This window comes from Ammodytes marinus, assembly GCF_949987685.1.
Source record: "Ammodytes marinus genome assembly, chromosome: 5".
Classification (NCBI taxonomy): Eukaryota; Metazoa; Chordata; class Actinopteri; order Uranoscopiformes; family Ammodytidae; genus Ammodytes; species Ammodytes marinus.
The window spans coordinates 5,067,618-5,089,134 of NC_137234.1; the positions used below are offsets into that span (position 1 = coordinate 5,067,618).

At 39.8% G+C, this 21,517-nt stretch overlaps 1 protein-coding gene across 1 annotated transcript in view; it reads left to right on the plus strand.

The window, feature by feature from the left end:
- Positions 1-18,515, plus strand: part of ptpn9a (protein tyrosine phosphatase non-receptor type 9a) — a gene marked incomplete at its 5' end in the record, with an annotated part of 27,066 nt that extends 8,551 nt beyond the window's left edge. Inside the window, 11 exons of the mRNA XM_080028508.1 lie at positions 2,845-2,934; positions 5,275-5,399; positions 6,331-6,436; positions 7,668-7,778; positions 9,032-9,348; positions 9,861-9,948; positions 10,460-10,529; positions 11,195-11,273; positions 11,528-11,678; positions 12,559-12,766; positions 15,129-18,515. Coding sequence (XP_079884634.1) covers positions 2,845-2,934; positions 5,275-5,399; positions 6,331-6,436; positions 7,668-7,778; positions 9,032-9,348; positions 9,861-9,948; positions 10,460-10,529; positions 11,195-11,273; positions 11,528-11,678; positions 12,559-12,766; positions 15,129-15,319 — 1,536 coding nt within the window. The 3' untranslated portion in view covers positions 15,320-18,515. The remainder of the gene's footprint in view (positions 1-2,844; positions 2,935-5,274; positions 5,400-6,330; positions 6,437-7,667; positions 7,779-9,031; positions 9,349-9,860; positions 9,949-10,459; positions 10,530-11,194; positions 11,274-11,527; positions 11,679-12,558; positions 12,767-15,128) is intronic.
- Between the last annotated feature and the right edge of the window lie 3,002 nt (positions 18,516-21,517).

Genomic DNA, 21,517 nt, shown 5'->3' on the forward strand with positions numbered 1-21,517 from the left:
AGCCTGCTGTATATCTGCGGTGTATATAAGTATGTGCTATGGGAACGTTGAGGAGCCCTGACTGTGCGCTAAAGCCAAGATTAGTGGAGTTTTAGGCCTCACACAAAGGGCAGACCAAAATGAGACGTATAGTGAAGAAAAATGACCTCCGTTGCCTTCACATCACTGAAATAGCAGCTGGTGACCGCGGTTATTATTACCATCAAAGCAGGAAAATGATGATCAAAATGAAACGACCTCCCCGGGGGGGGGACCAGACTGCAGGTCTCATTTCACTTTATGAGCTGAAAGTAGCATGGAGATAACAACCTAATCAAGCCTGTCGTCCTCTGGTTGAAGTTATAATGATAATGGTGTAATGTCTCCTTTTTGTCCCTAAATGGTCTATATATATACTGCTGTAAATTCCACTCTGGCCAGATTTTTGAACATGTAAAATTGGGATTAATCTACTCCGATCTGCTCTGTGTTTTATCCACTCGCAGCAAGCGGAAAGTTCCCAGACGTTTAAATTGACCCGAATAGCTTCAAGACGTGGCAGGACTTTTTACCACCTACCTTTTTTTTTTTTTTTTTTTTTTTTTTTTTTTTTTTTTTTTTCTTTCTTTTTTTTTAAGTAAAGTCACGTCAATGACCGAGGTGGGTTCTTATTCCTGCCATGAATAGTTGGCCCGCATGTCCGCGACGTAGTTATGAAAGCCTGGAGTGTGACTTTGAGAAGGGATTAGTCTGGGCCCCCCCCCCCTGCCACGCCACAGTTCATTTAACTCAGTCTAATGCTGCGTCAGCACCAAGACAGAGGAGGCTGGGCACAAGTCATTTGTCAGAACAAACTTAATGGGCAAAGTTTCCAGTGAGGGGCTCGTTTGGTCGTGAAGGACACGGACAAACCAGGCTAAGCTGGCATTCAAACTGCAGTAGTTGATTGTCTAGTACACGCTGGCATGAAAAATCTGGGTCTTTGTTTTTGTACTTAAACTGCGACATTGGTAGCGTGCTGTTAAACCCAGATTAAGGGAAACATGAGCGTACTATAGGATAACATGACTTTGCTGTTTTTTTTATGAATCCTTGACCAGCAAGATATACAATTTAATTTTGTTTTGGTGATGTCAAACATTCTACTGAAATAATGTTGTGCCAAACAGCTGTTTCAGGACTAGAAATGGTTGAGTATACTTGAGATATGCAATGATGCATTTTCACTAATGTGTATCTGCCATCAGAGCTCTGAGGAGAGGTTTGAATTGAGTTTCCTGTCATTTTCTATGAACTGTAGATGGTGTTATTAAAAAAGGGTAACCAAAGGTTTGCCCCATAGATAGTAAATAATAGGTTTGCCCATTCTTCATAGTCGAGGTCATGGAACTCTTAAAATACAGGAAACATAAAGGAGATGTGCAATGTTCACGTACGGCACCTGCTATGCTTAGAGGCATTGTAAAACCTTTGGGTAAATATGCTTATTCACTTTTATTGTAGAGAGTTGGATGAGAAGAAGTAGGTTAAACCCACTCTCATGTCTGTCGTTTCGATATGTAGCTACAAACAGAAAACGTTTAGCTAAGCTTTGCAAAAAACAATGGATCCTTGGGGAAACAGCTGGCCGGGCTCTCACCAATGTTACACGAACATGTTATATATCTTCTTTTTGTGTAAAAAAAAAAATACTTGCCATTTTTCTTGGCAAGTATTGTGGGACTATTTCTTGGCACGGTTCAGTATCTTCTTGGAGTTTTGTCGACATCGTGAGGTTGCCAGAAAGCAGAAGAGATTCCAGGAAGTTACTGCACCCGACCAAGAGATAGTCTAGCCCCATAACACTGCAACATGTCCATTTAACATTTTCTTTTTTTTGATGTGGATTAAACAAACAAGATATAGTGGGTTTATTAATGAGATTTAGAGTTACTGGTAAGTAGAGTTCCTTGGCCCTAGTGGATTTAAACTAGTCCTTGTCAAACAGTTGGCTTTATTTCAAAGACATCAATCCTTCTGTAGACATTAAGGCTCAGTCTCAGTTGTCATGTTGACATCTTACTGTAAAGCATTAGCTCTATCTGCCATCAGAGCTCTGATATTACATTACTTGGAATATGTCTGCCCTCCAACTCCATAAGGCTATTGTGTTTTTTAAATTGTTTAAATCCATACAATCCCATTGCCTCAGTAACTGTGAAATCAAAAGAGGAGATGGATAGTCTTTATTGTCCCTCTACAGTCACCTATACAATGAAATTGAGTGCCAACTGAAGGTGCATTAGACAATAACACAATTAGTAAAAATTAAGAAATTTGGTAAAATCGCAAATGTTACAAGAAAAAACACTTGGGAACAAAAACAAATATAGGTGATGTCATAAATAGATAATAAATAAAGATAAAAAGCATTAGAATATACATCATATTGCACATGTTGAGAGCAGTTTTCATCATGTCTTCTCAATGGAGTGGAACAGCAACCCCTCTGTTAAAATCAGTGTAGTACTTTGGTTCAGTGACTGCTCCTCTGGGTTATGGGTTCATCCCTGGTTTTAAAAATGATTATTTTTCATACCCCTTTAAATAGCAGTTCAGGTCCCACGTTATTTATTTGCTCGGGCCTCCAGAATTAGTTCAAGAAACTCCCACACAACCTCCTCGTGAGGGAGAGGGGGGGAGAGGGGGGGGGGGGTGGGAATGGAAAGCTTGCAGAGAGGGATCCTCCTATAGTAGGAAAGTCAGGAGGGTAATTCTCTATTGTTCACACACACACAGAGAGGAATTGACCTCAAAGTGTCGCAGCCTTGTTTATAAAGTCACTGGGCAGCCTGACTTCACCTGCTGTGTTTTGTTTTTCTTCAGGAAACGCGTCTTAAAGAGGGAATCGTCCGACTGCAGCCTCAAGAGGAACCTCTGCGCTCTGAGCTGCTCAGTGGGAAGTTCACCGTGTTGGTAAGAATGTCTCCTGTGAACCTCCACTATGGTTGCGCTCCGAATCGCATACTCTTTCTTTTTTCTATTCTACATACTACATCCGACGATAAAAATAATCTAGTTAAGGATGCAGTAGGCATACTATTGGGACATACTTTACTCTCTTATTTCATCATAACATTGCGCCTTGATCTTGCCTCTTGCTTTTATATCCGTCGCATCCCCGTTTGTTTTCATATGGAGGCTTCGTCGATGTGACGTCACTTCACGTGCGCACTGGATTGTGGGTCAGAATCGCCCAAATAGGATGCAGTTTTCAACACTAACAATCTTGGCCCCATGAAGTAGGACATCCGGGTACTTCTAACCATCCTAAATCTGGCCACAAGAATCGGGACATCCTAAATCTTCTTTCTACATACTATATAGTAGAAAGTATGCGATTCGGAACGCAACCTCTGTTTCCTGTAAACCCCTGTTGAACCAGACTGACAATGTCACTTAGCCCACCACCCAGTGACCACCTAATAATTTTTTAATCTTGCACTTTATATGGTTGAATGACAGCCGGACTGGTTTACAAGAAGAATTTCACTACGGATTGCCCTGTGCAATTGTGTATGTGACAAATAAATACATCTAATCTAATCTAATCTGTTTGGTATACCGTCAGTGGAAAAGTCCAAAGTTGGTCATAGCACAGAACAATCAGAGGTTAAATCAGGTCAGGTGATATTCTATAATGTCTTTCTAATCATATCAATATGGGAAAGACCAAAACTGATAAAGCCTCTCCCTCTCTCTGTCCCATAGACTTCCATTGTTCTCTAAAAAACGATTGGAAACTCATGGTCATTGAGACAGTTTGTTGCACTGTTACTTTCATAATGAACAGCATGGGTACTCTAGTTTTTTTTTCAGTGAGGGAGGGGGAGTTAATCCGTATGTGGGATCAAATTCAATAAAATAATAATAATCAGGTATGCTTAGTTTACTAGAGCACTTAATGTTAAACATTAATCCGCAGTTGAAAGCTGCCCCCAATAAACACATTATTTAGTAAAATATGCAACAAACAGAAAACTCCAAACTCATTTAGGCAATGACTACTGTACTATCTAACTGAATTGGAAGCTGTCTATAAAAATGTTCATCTTCGGTATTTTGTTATTTTCACAGGATATGTTGACAGGAAATATAAAATAGCATTCTAATACACTAATGTCTCATCTTTACAAACACATATCCAATATATTGTTCTGGACTTAACGATCAATCAATCGACAACCTGGTCCTGTTGAAATGCAGGTTTAGGGCCCAGATCCTGAAGGCAGGCTCTCATCATGACAAATGAAGTGTCCTTTTGGGGTGTGACTTGTCGATTGACTGATGTGCCAAGTGGGTTTCCTGTGCCAGATAAACTCAGCCAAATCCCAGCCATAAAAGACCCCCCCCCCCCTTTCCAACACACACACACACACACACACACACACACACACACACACACACACACACACACACACACACACACACACACACACACACACACACACACACACACTCTCCTGTGTTCCTTCTTCCTTCCCCGTTGACGTGCCACTGATGCTGCACATCCCTTTTGTCTGACGTTGGAGTGGTCCAGCCTCACCAGCGGGCTTCATATCCTGTCTGAGGTATTTTTAGCCCCTATGCCCCGAGAACACAGGAATATTTGCTTACACAGGAGGACTGAACGGTAGCTTACTACCTTTTGGCCAGCAGCAGCAGCTTCATTCACGTGCCTCACTGCCTCTAGTTCTCTTCCTATCTGCAGTCTTAACACTGATTTTTCTGAGGTTTGGCATGAAAAATATCTCACGCAATGGAGCTTTAAGACCTGCAGCATCATCACTTGGCAAGAATTGTTCCTCCTGCTGAACTGTTGACAGTCCCCTTTTGGCAGCGTGCCAGCAACCCGCCTGTGAACTCAGGTGCCCCCATGTGGTCATTGTTAATCTTTCCTTTTCGCTTCCATTCGGCTGCCTTGTTGTCACACGTAACACACGATTACTATGAAAAACGCAGAACAACACAGACACAATAACTCAGGCCCCTTTCTAATGATACAAGTCAACATGATGGATTTACTTTAATAGTTACCAGAGATGCTGGAAGCAAGATAAAACCCTTACAATCTAAAGAAAATACTTCTGGCCTGGAGCTCAGATTGGCCTTGCTGGAGAGAGAACTATTGAATTACTCTAGTGCTAATATAGTCAACAGTTCAGCTCAGGGAGTTTGAGTTGGTGGTGAAAGGGGGGATGAACTTGTCACAGGAGGTTGAATGCTGACATAACCTGTTGGTTGTGTGTGTTGCAGAGTGCGCGGGACCCTTCAGGGGCCTCCATAGCCTTGTACACGGCCAAACTTCATCACCCAAACAAGACAGGCAACCATGTGGTGCTGCAGGCCCTATTCTACCTCCTGGATCGGGCCGTGGAAAGGTGAGGCTTTTAGATAGATAGATAGATAGATAGATAGATAGATAGATAGATAAAAGTAGATTTAATAACATTAGTAAATATTAGTTTGAGATTCTTAATAAAATGGTTATCTGATCAATACTAGAAATTCATATTATTTTTTGTTGTTGCTGAATTTAGTGCTTAAACTAGAATCCCTATATTGAATGCATCACCTAATTGATTTCCAAGAATGTTAGTTTTCCATGATCTTAAAACTTTCACTGTCAACTATACTGAAGTTGTAAGAAGACTGTGTGTTGGAAGAAAAAAGTGCACATTTGCCTCATTTTCCTTTTATTTAACCTCGAAAGATCAATTGAGGGGTGACCCTCTTTTACAATGACGTCGAGTTTGTCCAGATACACAATATACAATGAGAATACATAACAAGTTTACACACACACACACACACACACACACACACACACACACACACACACACACACACACACACACACACACACACACACACACACACACACACACACACACACACACACACACACACACACACACACACACACACACACACACACACACACACACACACACACACACACACACACACACACACACACACACACACACACACACACACACACACACACACACACACAGACAGACAGACAGACAGACAGACAGACAGACAGACAGACAGACAGACAGACAGACAGACAGACAGACAACAACAATTTAAAACATTCAGATCAATTGAATGAGAGACAATAGCCTAATTAAAACAGTTACAAGTGTAGAGGGGCTGATTCAAAATAATAATTTTAAATTGGTTAACAGTTATGAGTGTATTTATTCTAATTGTATGTTGTAGGCCTGAATAAGTTAGTTGTTGTTATCTGACCTGCTATTCAAAACATTAACACAAACATCTTGTCCTGCGTTTTCCCCTCAGCTTTGAGACCCAGAGGAATGGCTTGGTGTTCATCTACGACATGGCCGGCTCCAACTACACAAACTTTGAGCTGGACCTGAGCAAGAAGATCCTCAACCTGCTCAAGGTCGGGATTAACAGATCAAATCAAATCAGTTTTATTTGTATAGCCCAATATCACAAATAGACGTTTGCCTCAGTGGGCTTTACATTCCATACAATATGAAACAATATGACACCCTGCCCTTACACCCTTAGCTCGGCTGAGAAAAAAACTCCCAGTAAAAAACCCTTTTCCGGGATTACATTTTTTTTTAAAGAAATCTCGGGGAGAGTCGACAAAGTAAGGGATCCTTCTCCCAGGACGGACGTACTGCAAAAGATGTCATAAGTAGAGAAAAAAAATTCAATGTTGTTACAGTTAAATGGCTAAATAAAGGCAGATTTCTGAGATTAGATGCATGATCCTTCCTGAGAAATGGACTGTTGGCAATTCCTGAAAATGATTCACTTCTGTCAATGGTTAGGGTTAATGCATAATGGTTGAGTTATGTCATTCATCAACATTTATATAAAAACATGGTTGGTGTTTAGTGCCATCTAATGGGCAGGATTAGTCTCTCATAAATTGGGTTGACGAGGGAATAATTCAATCCATACACCATGGCTGTTTATACTCTCATGCATTGCTTATTTTGGCAGCTACCTGCACGTATATCTACATTCAAGTGAGTTAACCTTACTGTAGTATATCATCTGGAGTCAATAACTGTGGCCCAATGAGCATAATATAGTTAATTTTGTGCCCACATGTTGATCTAAATATGGACTGAAGTATGTTATGAATAGTTAAGTTGTGCTTAATATATGCAAAAGTACCACAACATAATGTGGAGAAAAATCCTAATTATGTGTTTGGATTGTCCTCAAGAAGATATGTTTGACTCTAGGAACTTAAAGCTTCTGTGAGGTCACTAAGTTGACATTTGAGGAGAAACTGCCTTATTTACTTTATTTCAAACCCATTTTACTTTATTTTGGGGCGCCCTTAGCTCAGTTGGATAGGGCGTCCCCCCCCCCCCCCCCCCCCATGGGCCTCGGCCAGCAGCGGACCCGGGTTTGATTCCCGCCCGCGGTCGTTCTCTGCATGTCACTCCCCTCTCTGCCCCATTCCAACTCTCTCTACACTATCAATAAAAGCATAAAAAAAAAAAAAAAAAAAAAAAAAAAATATATATTAATTGTAGTACATGGTTGTCTAAATCAAGACTCTCAAAAAAAGAATGAAATAAATTCAGTTGAATCTGTGATATAAAGTGTAGTGTGTTTTTATAAGTTGTGCTGTGTCTCTCCACCAGGGGGCGTTCCCTGCCAGGCTAAAGAAGGTGTTGATAGTCGGGGCTCCGGTTTGGTTCCGTGTGCCCTACAATCTGCTCAGCCTGCTTCTCAAGGAGAAACTAAGGGAGAGGGTAAGCAAAGCCTGCCACTCATTCTCTAATACTTGATCCATGTTTATGATGATATACTTTTTGAAGAATTCTGTTGTGGTGATCTGCAGTAATGTACAATGAGTGAGAAGGCAATTCACTTTCATTGATTGTTGCAAGTGATCATCTGATTAGCCGGTAACCAACCCTACCGCACCATAAATCCCTAGGGTGTAAAAGCTTGACTTATCATATTACTGAGCCTGAATAATTTCATTAGTATGGATCTGTTAGGAGACTGAGGCACCTGATGGGTTTTTCACAATTATTAATTCGATCAACAATGAATACACAAGGGGTGCCCTTAGCTCAGTTGGTAAGGCGTCCCCCCCATGGGCCTCGGCCAGCAGCGGACCTGGGTTCGATTCCAGCCCGCGGTCGTTCTCTGCATGTCACTCCCCTCTCTGCCCCATTTCAACTCTGTCTCTACACTATCAATAAAGCATAAAAATGCCAAAAAAATATCTTTAAAAGAAATTTAAAAAAATAATGAATACACAAATGCTTTTCGACACCAAACTAGAACTAGGGGTGGGACCAATCCCCGCACCGAACCAAATTCCATAGTCGTCTTTTTTTATAAAAGTTATTATTTTAAACTATGAAAGAAAGTAAAAAGGCTAAGACAATAGCTACATGAAAGAGAACACATTAAAAAAAACTTAACTTAACTTAAACTAAATAGTTCTGCAAATATATCTACACTTGTGCCAATGTCTTTGTCTAAGATTTTCAGAACACTAAAGGTGGATCTTAAGCATTTATAAACCTTACACATAGTATCACTATTATCACTATTTTTTTGGGCATTTTCAAGCTTTATTAGATAGTAGAGTTGAAATGGGGAGACAGAGAGAGAGAGAGGGGGGATGACCTGCAGTAAAGGTCCACAGGTCGGACTTGAACCCGCGACCACTGCAACGAAGGCCGGAGCCAATATGGTACGCGCTCTATCCACTACGCCACCAGAGCGCCCCACTATTATCACTTTTTAACAGCAACTCCACAAAAGGATACCAGAATTGACCAACTTTTTGAAAGTTACGTGTTGAGCACATACTAAAATCTGAAATTTTCTCTATTCATCCGCTTTTAAATGTGTATTGTGTATTTTAATCTTGCCCCTGTAAAGCACTTTGAATGGCCTTGTGTCTGAATTGTGCTATATAAATGAACTTGCCTTGCCTTGCCTTGCCTTTCACTTTCTATCAAATCACTTTCTGGTCTACCTCCAGGTTCAGATGGTGAAAACAGCCGACCTACGCCAACACCTTCCCAGAGACTGTCTGCCCCAGCACCTGGGCGGGCTGCTGCCTCTGGACGCGTTCAGCTGGAACCAGCAGCTGTTAGCGGGGCAGAACGGCCGCGTAGACCCCGTGGATGAGCTGGTGGGGATCCCAGTGGAAGACTCTTCCATCCACGTCCCGGGACCAGAGTCCATGCGCCCACAGGAGCTGCTGATGCTCCTGGGCCGGCTGCAGCGCACGGGCATCCATCTAGAGTATGAAGAGATACGCAAAGAACCACCGCCCGGGACCTTCCAATGTGCACAGTGAGCAAACACACTATACATGCTCAAGAGCTAGACCTAAATAATTTTTCTTAATACCTTCTGTAAAAGGGCAAGAACAGAGAATAATTTGTTAGTTAGAATAAAGATTGTCCTAGTTTAGGATACTTTTTGTTTTACTGGGGAAATAATTATTGTTCACCTAAAACGCATCAGAAGAAGCAGAGAAAATGCACAATTTTGTCGACTTAGCCGAAATTAATTGGCAAGTCATTTGATAAGAATTTCAGTTTCTTTTCAAGCAAGAAGTCTATCTTTCTCATGTGTGATCATGGCAAATTGCATAAACTTGAATTTGAATATATTTGCACTATTTGTCGATTACAAATATTTGACTATGCCAAGTTGGGCTTTGGGACATTATAACAGGCAGCAATGATCCAGATGGGACCTCAGGTTCACCATTTGTAGATCATTTGTCATTGTTAACTATTGGTGAAGGTTGATTACAGCAGCAGGTGTCATTAGTTATATTTGGTCTCATTCGTCTACAGAGCAGCCTACAATCAGGAAAGGAATCGCTATGGCGACGTGCTGTGCCTCGATCAAACTAGAGTGCGTTTGAAAGCCAGAAGGAACGAGGTTGGTGCTTTTCTTTATGTTGTGTTTACTCCTATAATGTGCCGTATTTTCCGCACTATAAGCCGCACTGGACTATAAGCCGCAGGTGTTTTAATGTTTAATTACCATATGTAAGAGTTCGTGCACAGAGGGGATTGTCGGGAAAGAGATGGCTGCTTGAGGAAGCTCCCATTTATTAACATTTCAACAAACAAGTTGCATATTTGCATAACGTATTCAAGTGTTACCATTTAGTGCAATAGTAGACTAGCTACAGAACATATACTGTGCTGTGTAATTATTATATTATTAGCCGCACCGTTATATAAGCCGCAGGGTCGAAAAATGGGGAAAAAGGCGCGGCTTATAGTCCGAAAATGACGGTAATACTCCATCAGCCCCATGTGGACAATGAGCTGAACAGTCTCATTCAGTTCATAGCACAATTTAATTTTGAGTGTTTTCTTGAACTGACTTCTTATACTTAGACTTTTCCATCCTCGTAACAAAGTTGTTGTTGTTGTTCCCACAGAGATCAGACTACATCAACGCCAGCTTCATGGACGGCTACAAACAGAGGAATGCGTACATTGGTACTCAAGGTATGACGACTGCACATATTTTAAGTTACTGCTCCTTGGACTGGATGGCTGAAGAATTTAAAAGTTGTACTTAAATATTATGTTTTGATAATGGATATTTTTACTTATAAAATCAGTCATTTTGCAAACGAAAACTCAAATGTATGCAACAATGACCCAAGTCACGAACACATTTATTGTGTTTAGTAACAGTATTTATTTATTCCAATTAATAGTTCAAAAGAAATTAACTGGAGTACTAACTGTTTTACTTAAACCTGCAGTGTGTAGAATTTTGGGTTTTATTTCCTAGCAGATTTTGGAGAAAGTAATTATAATATCCATAAGTACATTTAATTTAGTGCATAATAGCTGAAAAAAATGTTTTGAATTATTATTTTTTCCCTTAGAAAGGGTCTCATATATGTCCATATTTCTGCATATTTAGGACCAAGGCCTAGTGCCGCCATCTTGAAAGTGTCATAGTTGGAATGTCATCAGGTGCAATGTTTAAAATTTAGAATTGTTCTTGTCCTTGAAGGCCACTGTAGCTTCTGTTATTATTCGAAAGGGGTGGGGTTACCCAGGGAGCGTTGCATTCTAAAACTTTGTAGAACTTTCTTGATGATGTCATATTACACACTGCACCTTTAAATGGCATTATAATCTCCCGTCGTCCTGTGCAGGACCACTGGAAAAGACCTACGGCGACTTCTGGAGAATGGTCTGGGAGCAAAACGTACTTGTTATCGTTATGACAACCAGGTAATCTCTTTCTTTCTCTTTTACTTTAAAACGTATCCTTGAGTCAAAAGAGTTACTACTGTAGCTTCTCCCTTTTTAAAAAGTTTAGTCAGAAGTCTTATTTACTCAAGTGTGTGTGTGTGTGTGTGTGTGTGTGTGTGTGTGTGTGTGTGTGTGTGTGTGTGTGTGTGTGTGTGTGTGTGTGTGTGTGTGTGTGTGTGTGTGTGTGTGTGTGTGTGTGTGTGTGTGTGTGTGTGTGTGTGTGTGCGCTGCAGGACAGACGAGGGCAGTCGGAAGAAGTGTGGACAGTACTGGCCCCTGGACGAAGGAGGACAGGAGGTGTATGGACACATGGCAGTGGTGAACCAGAGGGTGGACCACCACACCCACTACAACCACACCACCCTGGAGCTGCACAACACTGAGGTAACAGCCATGGTCATGTAATGCAAAAGACAAATGCCTTCCAGGGAGTGCTCCGGTGGTGTAGTGGATAGAGCTCGTACCATATTGGCTCCGGCCTTTTTGTTGCAGTGGTCGCAGGTTCAAATCCGACCCGTGGACCCTTACTGCAGGTCATCCCCCCTCTCTCTCTCTCTCTCTGTCTCCCCATTTCAACTCTGTACTATCAAATAAAGCTTGAAAATGCCAAAAAAAAATGCCAAAAAAAAAAATGCCTTCCAGGGGGCTGCAACTATCAAGTTCTATTCTACCCAATATTTCATCCATTACTAGAGTAATCAGATGAAACGCTGGCTACCCGGCAGTCAGGCTTTTTAATACAAACCTATGCTGTGTGTACACAATGCTATGCTATGGCATCTTGGTTTGAAAATGTCAAAATACATAGTCTAACCTTTTGATTGACACCCCACTTGAGCCAATATGGAGCCTATCCAAAACAGGCCATGAGAGGGATATTGTTCTTTGCCAAAATATGAAATTAAAAAATCCTTTTAAACGGTGCATCAAAACCTTAAAGCTGGGGTATAGGATTTGGGGAGAAAATGGCAGTTGGAATAGAGATTTGAATCCAAATACCTCAACCGCTCCACTTGTTCTCTTTGGTCCCTCCCCTATGGTCCCTCCCTGACACGCTCTCTACACCAACAAAGTCGTGCCAAAGTGAATGGACAGTCCCAACAGCCAATAAGAACAGAGAATCTGAGCCTCTCATGTTAACTTTGACCAATCAGAAATCATATACCCCAGCTTTAATTCGAGAGGAGAATGCAATTTTTTTTAAAGTTCCAATTATTGTACAACAGGCTTGTAAGTAAATTTAAACTATTTCTTGTCCATACAGACATGTGAACAGAGGCAAGTGAGTCACTTCCAGTACCTGAGTTGGCCCGACTATGGCGTTCCCACCTCAGCAGTGACTCTCATCGACTTCCTGGGAGCTGTGAAGAGACAGCAGAGGAAAACAGTGAAGGCTCTGGGTCTCCAGTGGACAGGACACCCACTGGGACCCCCCATGGTGGTCCACTGCAGTGCAGGGATTGGGAGAACAGGTGAGATCCTGAGATTGTATTTTTTATAAAGAAAGCTGTGCCACCTGATTATCAGCATTTCCCCCATTGTAAAACTCACATATTTCACCCACTGCAAAATGTTTGACAGTTAGAAACAAATGGAGACACACTGTATCAGCCTTATTTCCCACAGGGGGAAGAAGAGGCATAAGTAAAAGTAAAATGTTTGACACCCCATTTTTGAATTTTTTAGTATGAGCTTTTGTAGATATTTAAAGGTGCAGTGTGTAATATGACATCATCAAGAAAGTTCTAGAAAGTTCTAGAATGCAACACTCCCTGGGTAACCCCAACCCTTTAGAATAATAACAGAAGCTACAGTGGCCTTCAAGGACAAGAACAATTCTAAATGTTAAACAATGCACCTGATGACATTCCAACTATGACACTTTCAAGATGGCGGCACTAGGCCTTGGTCCAAAATATGCAGAAATATGGACATATATGAGACCCTTTCTAAGGGAAAAAATAATAATAAAAAAAAAAAATTTCAGCTATTATGCACTAAATTGAATGTACTCATGGATATTATAATTACTTTCTACAAAATCTGCTAGGAAATAAAACCCAAAATTCTACACACTGCAGGTTTAAACACAAAAAGCCTAAATTTTCCTCATATTCTAAAGGTCCAGTGTAGAGGGTATTGGTGTTTTTCAGAACTGACTTGGTAGAAATGGAATATGATATTCATAGGTAAATTTTAGTTGGTTTATGATCGCTTGAAAATAAAAGTTGTTGTTACTTCTACTCTATATAACGTTAGAATCTAGAGCGTTTTATATCTACATAGGGGCAGGACGTGCCGCCATGTTGCACCGCCATGATGCTACAGTAGCAGTAGTACATGTTATTACACACTGCTCTTTTTTTTCTTTCTTTTTTTTTTTTACCTTTATTTATACAGGTGAATCCCATTGAGACCGAATACTCTTTTGCAAGGGAGACCTGTTTTCCTTTCCCACGTTACCATTCACACACACATTCATACACCGATAGCAGGCTAACTATCAACATTCACACGAGGCAAGGTGGGTGAAGTGTCTTGCCCAAGGACACAACAACTATGACACAGGTGGCAGGGCGGGGATCGAACCTCCAACTAGTGTTGTTTTTGGCGGCCTGTTTTAAGTTTAGTTTTAGTCTAGTCTTTGTGTCAAATTGTCATTTTAGTTTTTATTAGTCTTAGTCACGTTTAAACTCTTTTTAGTCTAGTCAAGTTTCAGTTGACTAAAAGTCTTGAGCTTTTTAGTCTGCTCAGAATGATCTGGGACTATTTTCGTCTAGTCTTAGTCAACAAAAGCTGATGACATTTAAGTCTAGTCTTAGTCAATGACTTTTGTATTTTAGTCTTTTTAGTAATGCAATTATACCCAGTTAATATAGTACAATTACCTAGTAGTACAGCCAAAATCAAAATGTTCTTTAAGTCCCCCATTTCACAAGTCAAACAAGGTTATCTTATCTTATTATATTATTGTTACCTTATAGACTCAAGAATACATGCAATACCAGACACGGAAGACGCTCTGATTGAATTTACATCATATTTATTTGAGCTACCAAACATGTAAGAATGCCGGATTCCTCAACCTGAACAGCAGTCTGGTGGAGCTCGGACAGCTTCTCTTTGTGTTTCAAAATCTCCTGTCTAATGACGTACATTTATACAAAATAAATAGGCCTAAATAAAATAGCTTCAAATGACAATGCCAGAAAAAAATGTACATTACATTCAAATTTAATTAAGAGAAACAATGTGCTTGAATGCTAGAGCTACAATAACAGGGGTATAATGACCGTTGCTAAGGACCTACGTCATAGTTTTGATGGATAGACGTCCACAAACAGGGCTACTACTCGTTCAGAAAACAAGGAATACTTTTTCAACATGTCTTTGCATGTATCAGGAGAGCAGGGAACACAGGAGTAGTGTTGTTTTTGGCGGCCTGTTTTAATTTTAGTTTTAGTCTAGTCTTTTTGTCAAACTTTAATTTTAGTTTTTATTAGTCTTAGTCACGTTTAAACTCTTATAAGTCTAGTCAAGTTTCTGTCGACTAAATGTCTTGAGCTTTTTAGTCTTCTCTTAGTCAATATTATCTGTGACTATTTTCGTCTAGTCTTGTCACTGTCACGTGAAAAAGGTTAGTTGACGACGATATTTAGTCATACATTTTGTTGACAAAAACAACACTACCTCCAACCCTTTGATCATCGGCCGACCCGCTCTACCAACTGAGCCACAGTCGCCCCCTTTTAAGACAGTAATAACTATTGTACTTTGTTGTGAATAATCCATTCTTAGAAAGTGTGATTGCTTACGTGCTCTGTCATTTGGCAGGTACCTTCTGTGCCCTGGACATCAGCCTGTCCCAGCTGCAGGACGTGGGATCACTAAACGTCTGTCAGACGGTGCGACGCATGAGAACACAGCGGGCCTTCAGCATCCAAACCCCGGACCAGTACTACTTCTGCTACAACGCCATTTTGGAGCACGCCCAAAGGCAGGGCCTGCTCCCAGCCAATCAGTGAGCTTCAACCCCCTGACTTCCCAAAACCAACCAACCCCCCGCGAGCCCCTGAGATTTCAGCAGTCCGATCTGTTTAGCCCCAAGCCGTGTTGTGTGACCAATTTTAGTGAGCCCAGGAAAAGTTAACTTCTTAACTCACAAGGAGCTGTCATTTGAAATAATTTCTTCATTTGCAAGCCAGACCAAGACGAGACAGTGATGAGACAAATGGCTTTGAGTGTTGACATTATGATTGTCAATGTGATAATAAGATTCACGCTTCCAACACAATGTGACATTTTGAATTTGCTGAACATATCTCAGAATAGTACGTGGTGGCGTGAAGAAACTGCTCTTTGTGTTGTGCAGTTTTGTGGTCTGTGTGGTCAGGCACGTTGGGGGAAGTGAGCGTGAGAATGTTCATTAAACCTTTTTGTTTATTTATTTTGCCACTTTAAACCGATGGTTTAGGGGACCTTTAAAGGAGCAGTTCACTCCAAAATGGAAATGAGTTCAAAGTTAAAACTACACTAAAGATTGTAGAACTGCAAAACAATAAAAAGTAAACATCGCCATTGTGCACCAAAAAAGGCATTTTGTCTCTTTCCTCTATAACTGCTTTTGAAAAATCAACGCCCCTAAGGCATAATTACGGCGACCGATAATATCTCGGATGCATAAGATAAGCACTGAGCTTCAACTAATAGTTCTGAAAAGAGCTTTGCTGGAACTGCAGTGGCTAATGGTTATGCTTTTTATGTACAAATTGGATTTATTGGAGCTTTAAATGACATGGACTCAATTTTCATTTTAGGGTGAAATGTTCCTTTTACACCATTTTTTAAAATCCAAATAGGGCTCTAGATCTGCACGATCATGCAACGATAGTAGGTTTAAGAGAGGTAACACGTTTTTTACACCTCCAGGAAATATTGCATTCACAGTAGTGCATTTTTTTTAGCACGGAGTAAATGTCACGTAGATGGTACGAGTTAGTTCGCATATAGTCAGGAGTGTCGTTCTGAACACGAGGAAGGGAATATGACCCGACTTGTGCCAAGAAGTTGTTGTATTGCTTTGAGGTTGCACAATGCATTCTCCTCTGCCGCCAGTAAATCTCAGTAAAGACTTGTAAAGCACATCCAAAACGGTCCGGCTATTAACCTATCGCTGTCCATGTTAATTCGTTAATACATTTTTTTCCAACTGTGTCAACTGAAAAACAGACCTTCCATCAAACCTAAATATGGAGTTTTTTCCTGACAGTAAAACCATCATTGCTTTAGTGATTGTGGGAATGTATTGTTAAGAACTCACACACAGGCACACACACATACACACACATTTAGAGTAACTCTGCAGTGACTACGCCATTGAAGCGTACATATGTGCAAGTCGTCAGTTAAGACCTCATGAGTAGTGCAATACTTTTTTTTTTTTTTTTTTTTTTTTTTAACACCAATCATGTCTTAGCACTTTTTAAATAACTGTTTCCAATGTGCTCTGAGATCAGCCAGGATGGGATGACAAATACAACCTAATATTAATTCTGTAGGTCTACATGTGATGCTGGTATAACTTGATTGTTATTGTTAAATTTAGTAATGCTTAAAAAAAAAAGTGTTTAGGGTGACATTTTGGACTTCCAGTTAATGTCATAGTGCATAGTGCTTTATTGGGACAAATCAAGTTACTTTGACAGGAAAACCACAAATGGAATGATAGAATAGCTGAGAAAGTATGCACAAATCTGTGCCTACACCCAATAGAGTGTCTTAAAGGGTAACTGCACCCCCTGTTTGAGCTACTGCACGATTTTGAAAAATGCTTTCAGACCATGGATTCTGAATTCCGTTTGAGAACCTTTGTTTTTAAACATTCCGACATCAGCCGGCCGACTTTCGGGAGGGAGGGGGTCGCACGGTGTCTGTGAAGGAGGGGGCTAGCTGCTAGCTGTCACTCAGGAAGATCTGAATGACATGACTTCATTGAAAAATGGAGTGACACAAAGTCTAACGGCACTGTCGCTACACAGTGAGCTCATATGCCACACAGATGGGTCGTCTGAGGTGGAGGACTTTTCTTATTCTAAATTGTTGGCGGGTGTCTCTATCGTAGTGTTAGGAGACAGCAAGTGAGCTAGCGGCTGTGTGTGTGTGTGTGTGTGTGTGTGTGTGTGTGTGTGTGTGTGTGTGTGTGTGTGTGTGTGAGCGAGGAGAGCGAGCGGTAGCGTGTGTCAATCAAGTGAAACAATGAACGAGTCCGTGTGTGTGTGTGTGTGAGTGAGTGTGTCAGTGTTCGCGCAAGCGAGATATTGCAGACACACTGTCGGTAGAAGTGAAGGGTGTTAACCCCCGAAATAACATCCTTGGAGGGACAGTATAACCGTAGTAGATCACGGACCAGCCATGGACCTATGAAGAGCGTGCCTGGCTTTGCGGCGACGTGATGACGTACATGGGGTCAAAAAAGTCCCATGTACGTCATTTTTCGAATCCGAAGGAAAAAGTTTTTTTCAAATCTTAGTAAAGTTCTAAAATAATTTACAATACAAAACATTTCTTAAATTGCCGATATTTAACATATTGCAATTTTTTTCAATGTTAACACCAGCATATATGTGTTCCTTACCAACATAGTGATTTAATTCAGCTTATATCTCAAAAAACAAGTAAAAGGGTGCAGTTACACTTTAAGTATATTTTTATTATTATTATTATTATTATTATTATTATTATTATTATTATTATTATTATTATGTTATTTTAAGTTCTACAGACTGTGGTTGTAATCAGTGCTTTCATCTGGTCCCAGTATCTTGCCATTATTATTATTATTATTATTATATAGAGTACATACATGTACAAAAACTGAACGTCTGTGTCATCATACGTTGCATTATGTTGTTGCCAGGTGAAAAAAAAAACAAAAAAAAACATGTGTTCTTTACTACAGAATTCATATTGAATTTGCTTGTAGTGAAGCATTTTTAAGTCTGCCATCCTCATGCACTCTGATTTTAGAATTATTGTTCCTTTTCAATGGATGCAAAAATGTGCCCTGTTTTATTTTTCTATTGTATTCAGCAACTGTTTTCATACGATTTCCCAGGACTATACAGTTATCTACATTAATTTTATATTTGTTCTATTATAACCTATTTACTTTATCATTCGTATGACTATTGAATCAAGCTATACTGTATTAAATACAAACTATGTGAACACATTTGTGAAGGTGTGTGTTTTTGTTTTGTTTTTTTTTCTTGTTTTTTTTTGGGCAGACTCAGCCGATTTAGTCGATAAAGTTTTATTGGGATTTCAATGTTGCTGCTAGTTTTCTAATTTAAGAGTTGGTTAATTATTAGTTTTATCAAATTGGCAATCACAGTTTGACATGCCTTGTATACAATCACACATTCATCAAAACTTCTCTAAAAAGTGGTCCTCAAATGTTAATCAATAATCCACATCAGTATGGCTTTGTGCGTGGATTTCAAGCTCTCAACCTTGTATATACTATCTATGCTCTCAACACATCCTACATAGTATCGAACCTAAACCAAAATCAAGTCCTCACACAGCCAGGGGCCTATTGCATAAAAGTGGAATTAAGATATCCAGGATTATTGATAAAGCCAGCCTTGACAAAGTCTAGCCTGGGCACTTTGGATTAGTCAGTTGCATAAACGCCAATCCAGGATGACAAGGGGCTGCTTTGTCAAGCCAGGTGTAAGTAATTCTGTTAAGTGCCAGCCCACAGCTTTCAGAAGTAGACCCAGAGATCGAACACAGATTTACTGATGTGAAAATGGAAAAGACGGCCCATTTTCCCACAATGCCTTGCTAGTTTAACCCGTAAGTGAGGGGGCAGTTCATTTCATAGAGCAACTGTATTCTCTGCCAACTGATCTTGATGTCCCTGCATTGTTTTATGATAAAATAGTTGACAGTGAGCAGTCTGCAGGTGCATCTAAAAAATAGAATATCATGGAAAGTCCATTCAAAAAGTGAAACTTTCATAGATTCATTACACAAAGTGAAATATGTCAGGCCTTTTTTTTGGATGATTGATTGATCATGGAATAAAATATCCAGTATTTCAAAATATTAGAATATTAAAACCAATCAAAAAAAGGATTTATAATCCTCAAATGTCGACCTTCTGAAAAGTATGTTTATTCTAGATACAATTCACTTCATGTGTAATGAATCTAGAATATATTTAAATTTCACTTTTTGAATTAAATTACAGAAAAAGGAACTTTTCATTGATAATCTATTTTGTTTTAGACGCACCTGTATATGGTTATAGGTACAAAGTGGATTTATTTGACCCACATTTGCAACATCATCTGCCATCGATAATCAATCGTATAAATATAGCCTGCAATATGAACAGACTATCACATACATTATTATAATTTATATAATTTCATCTTAATCTAATTATAAATGGTTCAGGTTAAATAATAAAAAATAAGAACTATTTAACTAAATGACAATGCAGTCTTTTATGTGGTACCTTTAAAACAGGCTGATGAAAATAAAGCAGTACACAGAAGATCAAGGAATAACTGTTAAAAACCTTGATTTCAGATCGGAGTGACAGCTGACTGAACCAGTCAGGCAACAGAATAAGTTTATCCTTTACGTTTAGCCTGGTCCTGACCAGGCTAAACGTAAAGGATAAATCTCCATGGTAACTTATGTCCCTCCGCTTTTATGCAACCGGATCATGGCTAACGCAAGCCAGGATAACCGAAATATCCTAGGTTAATCCCTTATCTTAGTTTTATGCAATAGGCCCCAGGTCACTATATAAATCACAAGTCATTTCAGCTGAAGGTCCAAAACATCTCTTTTCTCATAAAGTACAGGAGCTAATTGTTGCAGCAGTACCACTCCTAAACTATACACACACAACACATCTAGTGAATTGAGCCAGTGTGGGGGTTTAACCATCGCACCAAAGTGAGCATTGCCACAAAATGATGTGTGCTCCCAGTACGTGTAAACACTCCAACCGTGAAGCATGCTGGTACCTGGAATCAGCAGTGTGTGGATATTTATTCAGCTATTCTTTTTTTGTGGGGCGTGGTACTATGTATTCAGGGCAAATTATTGCTCTATATTGCAGCAGTAAATCTTTCTGACAGCAAGATTCAGTGTATGTATATCGCCTGCTCCAGTTAACCTAATTTTTTTCTTTTTTTTTTAGATATTTTTTGGGCATTTTTTTATTGATAGTGCAGAGACAGAGGTGAAATGGGGCAGAGAGGGGAGTGACATGCAGAGAACGACCGCGGGTGGGAATCGAACCCGGGTCTGCTGCTGGGCCCGGCCCGGGAGGGGGACGCCTTACCAACTGAGCTAAAGGCGCCCCCCAGTTAACCTCATTTGACCCCAAAAGCTGATATACTGTTCAGTTTAGACACTGTTTTATCTCCTTCGAAAAATTTAAATGTCAAATGACCTTTTCGACAGTATCCTCTCATTTGACAGCCTAATTATACAGCTACCACGAGTCTTATTTTTTCATTTATCTTTAGATGCCACACCAGTATTATTAGTTTGGTCCCAGACTAAACAAAAAACAATTTACTTTGGCCTCTTATCATTCTGTTTAACATGTCAAACTATTATTTAAATTAACACATTTTAGATCAACAATCACAGTTTTCTAAGTTATGAATGAAGCACAGTTGAGTGTAAAATGCTTGAAATGAGTCTTTCAAGATTACATTAGAGAGTCTCGCCTCTCGTGTGTGAATAGAGCGGCTCCATCAAGTATGAAATTAAAAGTCCCGGGGCTGGATTTACTAACCTTCTTGGGGAAATCATCATCTCATTATGTGTGTATTTTTCATAAAGTTAATTGGAATCACTGATTAAAATGAGCAATGTTTATTTAATAAAATAGTTAAAGCACAGTTTATAGATACGCTATCAGTTTTTCTTAACCAATATTACACATTCATCATATTAACCTTAACTTTTCTATGGGGTTTTATTTGATGTAATTTTCATATGGTGAGAACAGTGGAGCTCCAATCTAAATGTTTAACTACAGAGTGAAGGCACCACTTGAAAGACTTTAATTAATGCTTTAAGTAAACCATTAACGGCAATAATTGCTTTTTTTCAATTAGCTGCATTACAGCTGCACGAACCGCCCACTGCCTTCACTGCTCACAAAGGCTCATAAGAGGAAGCCTTTT